General features: G+C 39.6%; 2 protein-coding genes across 5 annotated transcripts in view; one reads left to right on the forward strand and one right to left on the reverse strand.

Annotated features, from left to right (window-relative positions):
* Window positions 1-5615, forward strand: part of GFM2 (GTP dependent ribosome recycling factor mitochondrial 2) — a 57712-nt gene extending 52097 nt beyond the window's left edge. For 3 of the 4 annotated variants that reach the window (XM_025892580.2, XM_025892581.2, XM_025892582.2), the window contains 2 exons: window positions 2684-2866; window positions 3270-5615. In XM_025892580.2, the coding sequence (XP_025748365.2) occupies window positions 2684-2866; window positions 3270-3407 (321 nt within the window). In that variant the 3' untranslated portion in view covers window positions 3408-5615. Of the gene's footprint in view, window positions 1-1368; window positions 1494-2683; window positions 2867-3269 lie in introns of those variants that run through there. The other variant, XM_025892583.2, reaches the window with a different exon arrangement.
* The window catches only part of HEXB (hexosaminidase subunit beta), a 22909-nt gene continuing 18006 nt past the window's right edge, over window positions 3588-8490 (reverse strand). Inside the window, exons 8-14 of the mRNA XM_025892711.2 lie at window positions 7978-8158; window positions 7184-7270; window positions 5901-5973; window positions 5065-5239; window positions 4256-4346; window positions 3997-4101; window positions 3588-3788 (exon numbers count right to left, since the gene is read on the reverse strand). Coding sequence (XP_025748496.1) covers window positions 3740-3788; window positions 3997-4101; window positions 4256-4346; window positions 5065-5239; window positions 5901-5973; window positions 7184-7270; window positions 7978-8158 — 761 coding nt within the window. The 3' untranslated portion in view covers window positions 3588-3739. The remainder of the gene's footprint in view (window positions 3789-3996; window positions 4102-4255; window positions 4347-5064; window positions 5240-5900; window positions 5974-7183; window positions 7271-7977; window positions 8159-8490) is intronic.

Raw genomic sequence — 8490 nt, forward strand, 5'->3', positions numbered from 1 at the left:
GGGGCGCCTGGGTGGCTCAGTCAGTTAAGCGTCTGCCTTTGGCTCAGGTCATGATCCCAGGGTCCTGGGATCGAGCCCCGCATCGGGCTCCCTGCTCAGCGGAGAGCCTGCTTCTCCCTCTCCCTCTGCCTTCCACTCCCCCTGCTTGTGTTCTCTCGCTCTCTGTCAAAAAAGTAAAATCTAAAAAAAAAATTTATAAGATGATTAATTTTATATGCAAATAGCCAAAATATTAGAGCAGACTGGGAGTCATAAAAATGAAGTGAGGAATTAGAATTTAAAAAAAATTTATTTAAATTCAATTTAGTTAACATATAGTGTATTATTAGTTTCAGGGGTTGAATTGGGTGATTCATCAGTTGCTTATAACACCCAGTGTTCATTACATCATGTGCCCTCCTTCATGCCCATTACCCAGTAACCCCATTCCCTCACCCACCTCCCCTCCAGCAACCCTCACTTTGTTTCCTACAGTTAAGAGTCTCTTATGGTTTGTCTCCCTCTCTCTTATTTTTCCTTCCCTTCCCCTATGTTCATCTGTTTTATTTCTTAAATTCCACATATGAGTGACATCATATGGTATTTGACCTTCTCTGACTTATTTTGCTTAGCATAATACCCTCTAGTTTCATCCACATCATTGCAGATGGGAAATTAGGATTCCTGGAAGGAATATCTGAGCTGTGAATTTTGGGGGCATTCCAGAAAGGGAGAGATTGAAGAGTCCCTTCAGCTGTAGTATCAGATGAAGGCAGAGTAGTAGGGAAAAATTGTTGGAAAAGTAGAATGGAGTCAGACCATAGAGAAACCTTTCAAAACTACACTGAGGAGTTTGAGGTTTGAGAACAGTGGTGAAAATTTTCAGCTTTTGAAGCGGGCAGTATAACTGAATACAGGAAGAACTAGAGATAGGGAGGAGATAGTCTCAGACAGAGAATGGACTGGGTCTGAACTAGGATATTGGCAATAAGAATGGAAATCTTATAGCTACTTCGGGAAAAGAAAGTCAAAGATGCATGACCACGTGAATTGAAGATTATGAAGCCATCAACAAATAGGAAAGAGCACAGAAGAATGTTTACAAAAGGAAATGATGAGGTCATCTGTTGCTGTGGGGTATTTGGACACTGTCCTAAAGCAGGCCAGTAGGGTACAGGGCTCGAGCACTCAAGACTGTAGTCTGTGTGAAGTATGAAGGTTTTGAGGAATCTACATTGATGTTTTTGAAACATCCAAGAGACAGAATGTGAAAAGAGGACTGAGGACAGAGGCTGTGTATCTTAGTTACATATGTAGCATTCGATCCTTTCCTTGGTTATAGCATTTTTCCTTTTCACCATTTCCCATTCCATTATTTTGTCCCAACAGACATTATGTGAAGCTCTGGGTAGGAATTGCAAAAAGAGAAGATATATAGTTGTTTGCTGTTGGCGGTCATTATTTTTTAGTAATATTTTCATTCAAGAAGGACTGTTAAGATACATTTTCTCTAGGTGAGTCATTTCAGTTGGTTAGATTTTTTTTTTTTAAGCTTTATTTATTTGAGAGCGAGCGAGCGAGCACAAGCAGGGGGAGCAGACTCCCCGCCGAGCAAGGAGCCCGATGCTGGGCCCATTCCCAGGACCCTGGGATCATGACCTGAGCTGAAGGCAGACGCTTAACCGATTGAGCCACCCAGGCGCCCCACAGTTGTTTAGATTTTAAAGCTATGAAGAACTGATTGTTTTGCTGTGTATGTATGCTATGTTTTGAAATTTCGATAATAATGAGAATATACTCCTGGTTTTAGTAATGTGGCCATTTTTCATGATTGTGCAGGTGAGGGGCAGGAGAAGAGGTGGGGGAGATGGTGACTGATCAGGGAGAATAGGATTTAAGGCCCAGAACCTTTAGTTAATACAGATGGTGAAAATGCGCCCTGTAAGGCCTTAGTAAAAATGAGAAGTGAGTGGTGGTGGAGTGGGAACAGAATAATGAACGGTTAACAGTAAAGGTGAGGGCCCATTCCAGAGCCCTGGCTCTCTTCCTTAGGTAGTTTCCATTGCTAGGTCTCTGTTTATTAAGTGCAACCTCAGTTTTGAACTCTGGCAGGCTCCAACAGTAGGACAGCTTTTAAAATCAAACCCACTGGTACTTAGAGTGCTTGCATATGCGCTCCAAAACCCATTAACCAATTTGTCTGATGGGGACTCTAATTCGTTTGTTCCGTCTGGTACTCAACTTGCCCTATGTGCCACACTGGCGTTTTTCAGTTTGCCTGCTATTTATGTTTCACAAAAGGCAAGAGCCTTTTATTGAGAATGTGTTTCTGTTACCTTATTGTAGTACATTTCTTGATTTGCTCTGACACAAACTGTATCTATACTAGGCATCAGGAAAAAACACGTGGTTTCATCAAGAACCATTCTGTGGTTGGAGGGGGGAAAACCATTTTATCTATTTGTAGCTCTGGCCAGGTGTTCTAAGCGCTCTGTATAACCAAGCTGTACTAAGCTCCCACTTGCCACGTACCTGATTTCTTGTATTATATATCTTTATAGACAGTTAAAGCAGGCTTGTAGGTCTTTTTGCTAGAGCTCCAGGCTTACAAGGACAGGAGAAATTTAAGTTTTTATGAATCTTTAATGGAAATTTGACTTCCAATTTAAGGAAGGGGGGGGTTAACACTCTTTAACTTCTCTAGGCTCTGAAGAAAGCTGATAAGCAAGTTTTAGAGCCCCTGATGAATCTCGAGGTGACAATGATGAGAGATTACCTCAGCCCTGTCCTGGCAGATCTGGCACAAAGAAGAGGAACCATTCAGGAAATCCAGACTCGTCAGGAAAACAAAATCGTTATTGGATTTGTTCCCTTAGCAGAGATTATGGTAGGTAATTAACTGAAAAGTACCTATTTTTTAATACTGGGGTATTGATGCTGAAAAAAGTAGACAATCAGGGCTTTCATTAAGAGGATGCCTGATAAGTTTGAACTCAGGTCGTCGGATCATTTCCATTCTCCACAAAGGTTGAGGTGTGCTGTACCAAACTGGCACCAGCCTCAGTGGCCATTTTTTTCCCTTCCAAGCACTTTCTGAAATGCTGAGTCCAGGGAGTACATCTGAAGCTTACCCACACTATTTAGTTACCTGCCCTCCACAGTATCACAGAGTTCCTGACAAAATGGTTACATAAGTCACATCATCCCCTTGCCTGAAAATGGTGAAAAGAGCAGCAGGAAGAGATATGTGAGGCTTAAATTTGGTAACTAATGTACATTGTTTTGATTAGGGTTATTCAACTGCGCTTCGAACGCTTACCTCTGGCTCAGCTACGTTTGCCTTAGAACTCTCAAATTATCAAGCCATGAATCCTCAAGACCAGACTACACTGCTCAGCCGGCGAAGTGGCTTGACCCAGGTGCTTTAGGTCTTTGGGGACAACCGCACAAGCACCTCCCAAATGCATTTTCAGTAAGAACACTCGATAAACTGACAGTGGCACTGCCCATTCTGTAATGAGAAAGTTATTACTATGGAATATAGTCAGTGTTATCACAAGGGGTTTTTTTGAGCTGCTTTCACAAGCAACATGCATGTATAATAAAGGTTCAATCTTTAAAAAGATGTATTTTATTTAAAAACAGGATATGAAATCTTACTGTCCATGATTTCAAGATCAACTTGATTGTATACAGATTGCTGTGGGCTTTGTCCCCTTCTATTTTCTTCTTTGTTTAGGCTCATTTTTTTGTTTTGTACTTAGTAGTAACAATATCCGGTAAAGAGAGGTTCTGCAGCTATTCCCCGTCTATAGAACAGATAAAGTCAATCACCAACCAGAGCATTAATTAATGAAAAAAAGACTTGTTACAGTGGTTCAAGATGGATTTAAAAGTTCAAGTATCTCTTCTCCATAAAGGTATAATTACCTTACAAAAATTAGGGGCTATACATTTCTATTTATAGAAAAAAAAAATCACCCCTGCCTTTGTGTCCTAGCTTTAAAAATGTCTTACCTGACCATTCTGCAGCGGTGAACTGTTAGTCTGTTGTAGGCATCCTCTATATCTCTGATGCCCTTGTGACTCCAGAGTCTCTCACCAATGGCACTTGCCCGAGGCCTAAAAGTTAAACCACATGTTCACCAACGCAATTTAAATTCACGTTTACTTAAGTATCTATGCTTGGGAAAATTTCTAGTGTTTCCCTACGTGGAGAAGGAAAAATAAGGGACTTTTAATTTTTAATTCAAATGTTACTACTTAAATTCCATACCATAATCTTGGAGTGAGGTTGGTTGCATCCACGTATTCTCCCCATAGACACGCTTCTCCACCAATAACAAGTTTTTTCTGTTCTTGAGAACCTACATTAAAATCATTGAATTGATGTAAATCAAGTAGTTGCTCAAAGCTTTTACACAAAGGCAGTTATTGTAGGGCAACATTTCTGTTGTGTAGTCAGCAGAAACTGGGCACCAAAAAAGGGTAGCAAACTTTATTCCCATGGTGCTTGTTAGCATATTTTGACTTTTATTTGGGTTCCAGAACCATTTTTCCCTAGTGACTGTCACTTTAACAGTAATTAGGACTTTCTGAATCTCAGAAAATAATTTGTCGAGAAAGTTATGTCAATTCCTAATAGGCCTACGGTTTTGAAATTTTCTTGAAGGAAATTTTGTGAAATCTGGTGTATGAAGTTGGATAAAGTAGAACTGTTCTTAAGGAAGAGGGTCTGAGCCTAAAGCTCCACCATTCTCCCCCAACAGCCTGAAATCCATGCAACTGACTATAGACTTCCTTGTATCATACAATGGAAAGGCCCATCAAAAGAAAATACGATACAAGGTTAATGCAGTCAAGGGGCTTTAGAATGTAGGGTGTATACCAGTGCTCATCAATGGAAACAGATAAAACCGAACTTGAAATCCACTTTGGAAGTTCTGGTTTCTTTCACGAAGTTTAAAATGTACTGGGGCCTTTTTTTGTTTTATAAGTAAACAAATAGTTTTGTTCCCTATCTCCCACCGGGATATTACTGACTATATGCTAACAAATCAAGGTAATGATGGGTGCTTCACTTACCATCAAAATCAAGAGGGTCCACTGTATAGTACTTTCTCCAGTCTTGTCCATAACTAATCCAATCTAAGTACCAAGGAGCAGAAAGGATCACAGGGAAGCCCGCTGCTGTGACTTGAGTTTGTTCTTCACCATACTTTTCATTTTTCCATACTTGAACAACTGTGCCTGGCTGAAGCTATGTATGATGAGGTCCAACAATTAAAAATGAAATTAAAAGTTAAAGTCATTGTAGCTAGGGACATGACTGCTTACGATTCTTGAAAAAACATACATTTTCCCCTTCAGAGTTAGTACTAAACGTTACTGGTTGTAGGGCCTTAAAATTAGAAGTTTCATCAACCTTAAGGTTGGATATTTAACTTCTGCCTATATACAACACCATATTGGTATAATGAACTAAGGCTTTATTCCCATTTGTACCACACTACTGTTGTTCTTGCTTTGGAACTTTGAGGATGTCACTAACCCTTCTGGAAAGATACTACTAGTAGCTGGATTTGAAATTGTCAGTTACCTGAGGGAAAATAAAAAGCATATACATTGACAGACTACCTTTGTAGCAATAAAGACTCATTCTTGTTTGTTCTACCCTTACGAAAAAAGAACTTCAAAGTACTCAGATATGTGACAAATGGTGGTGGGAGGAAGGTGGAAGGGAGAGATGGAGAGGTGGTACTAGTCTCCGTCTACAGCTACTGCCTAATCAAAGTTTAAATTCAAAGGTAAGCTAATTCCCCATTGTGTTGGCAACAACTTTATTAGGGTTCCTTCCTTCCAAGATGTTAAAAGGGTAAGTCTCTCATATCAGAATCAAATGCAGTCTTCATACTTCTTACCTTCACGTGATCATCAAAAACCTCTTGCCAGACTATGGCTCCCTTGTTGATAGTTGAAACAATACCCAAAAGCCTATCGTTGGGGGAAAAAAAGTTTATTTCAGAGCACAAGCTTAACAATGTGTTTAACGCATGAACCTTTTCTATAAAGGATTGCAGGGTTGGGAGCTGCCTTTCACTACAGCACAGCTTTATAGCAGAACCTGCGACAGCTGGGTCATGACCCAGTGTGGTTCCTTCTTTCCAGCACATGGCTCAGAATGTCACACAGCAGAGGGGTTTAAAAGTTATTTGCAGAATGAACATGCTAAGCATGTCCCAAAGTGGGGAAGACATGGCAACTCACACAGTAGTACACAAACCACAATCTCTGGTAATTGCATGGGTATCTTAGAATAAACTGTAATTTAGCCTGTGGTGTCAATTACACAGCATTCAACAGCTGCTGACAATCAGTCCACAAATATTTCCTGGTATTTAGACAACGCCAGGTATTCTACAGGATTAGAAAATTAGAATGTACCACACAAAAAGCAAAACAAGAATCTGACCTTCCTTAATTCAAGATTTGGTAAACTATAGCCTACAGCCTGTTTTTATATGGCTCATTAGCTAAGAATGGTTTTCACACTTGTAAATATTATTTAAAAAAACAAGAATACTATGCAACCATGGGCCCATGAAGCCTAAAATATTTACTCTGGCCCTTTAAAGAAAACGTTTACTTATCACTAGTATAGTACAGTGCCATTCAGTCCAAGTCTGCAATGATGGAAACATTCTATCTGTGTGCTTTCCAGTGGCAGCCACTAGCCTCATCCAGCTATTGAACACTTGAATGTGGCTGATGGGACAAACTGAATTGACAGTTTTCTTCCTTTTAATTTAAATACAGCCACATGCAGCTGTGGCTATCATACTAGACGTCACAGATATCAAGTGAAAGAAATGTCCTGGAGTTGACCAAAGGGAATGACTTTCACAAGCTGGACAGTGATAAAAACTTCACAGAAAAGCCAGGGCTTTGAACTGAATCCTTTGAGCAGGGAGTGCTACCCTTCAACACTTACTGCAAGTCTTAGTCATCATTTCATTGCTTTAAAAAAAGTGGATATTGCTTCCTTTTGATGATTTTTTTCACTGACACTTTGTACAACAAAGTATATAATATCTACACTTTGACAAGGGGTGGAGAGAAAATGAAAAAACAGTACTAAATAGCTAAACCTTTTAGAAAAGGCACAGATGAAATAAAAATAAAAGTAGGCTTACAGGTAACTTACTTTTGAATATACAAAGATTCTAGTCTTTTAAAATCTTTGCCAAAGCCTTTCCGCTTCATGAAATCTGTGACTTCTGGGTTGGACTCCCTTCAACAAAAACAGTGATTAGAAGTTTGATAAACTCATTGTCTTTAAAGCAGCATATATCCCTAACTTCATTTGTGCGAATTTAAAACTATTAAAGTTTGTAGGGAGAAAATGAGCCTAAAAAACTTTATTATGAGTTCTCCTAGTTTTCCACTGCAAGTAATTTTTTCCAGAAGCTGGTTTCTTCTGACAATGGCTTTCCCTCTCTCATGCTTCTCTCCTCTAGGGCTACTGGCAAAGAGGCTTTTTATTTGAAAAAATCTCCCCCACTTAATCACTGCCCTTTCCCTAAAGCTGCTCTTGTTCACTGTAGTCTTCTTTTTTTTTTTTTTTAATATTTTATTTTTTTTTTTAAGAGACAGAGAGAGAGAGAGAGAGAGAGAGGCAGAGGGAGAAGCAGGCTCCCAAGGAGCAGGGAGCCCGATGCGGGACTCGATCCCAGGATCCTAGGATCATGACCTGAGCCGAAGGCAGACGCTTAACCATCTGAGCCACCCAGGCGCCCTCACTGTAGTCTTTTTTCAGTCTTCACTATCTTCCACATCTTGATTCTCCTTCCTAAAAGCTTGTACTCTCGAGTTCTGTTGCTAACTTAAAACCTTGCAAGCAGACATCTTTCCCCCAGTCTCCCCTTTTCACGTGGAGACCTCTAATACCTCCTTCAAATGCAGTGGTTAAAAAACAAGGATTTTAAAGAACTGTCATACCAACATGTAAATTCCACTTCATCTCCTCCCAAGTGAATGAAGTGATCTGGAAACACCGTACTAACTTCTTTGAAAAACTGAGACAGGAAGCAGTAAGTTGAATTCAGAATAGGGTTTATAGGTCCAAAGGTCCCAGACTGCTTAGGTCCATCATAACATGGAGTCAGGAGGTTTTTCTGACCTGGAAGAAATATTTTAATCACAAAGACAGACATGGGTTTGCATGTGATTATACTACTTTGTTTTGTTGAAGCTGTAAGATAATTTATATAGAAAAAAGTAAGCACATTTACTAAGAGTTACTATGGTAACTTCTTCCAAATAAGGTAAGGAATTGTTTCTTGAATCCTATCCCCTATACCTTTTTTCTCTTTCCTTTACTCTGTTTTATCTACTTCAAATATCTCAAATATTAGTACCTCCCAAATCTTCAGCTCACCCAGACCCTTTTTATTTTTTGTTATGTTAATCACCATATATTACATCATTAGTTTTTGATGTAGTGTTCCATGA

The sequence above is a fragment of the Callorhinus ursinus genome, unplaced genomic scaffold (genome assembly GCF_003265705.2).
Source record: "Callorhinus ursinus isolate GAN/ISIS: 27379988/994484 unplaced genomic scaffold, GSC_fseal_2.0 scaffold23, whole genome shotgun sequence".
Taxonomy (NCBI): Eukaryota; Metazoa; Chordata; class Mammalia; order Carnivora; family Otariidae; genus Callorhinus; species Callorhinus ursinus.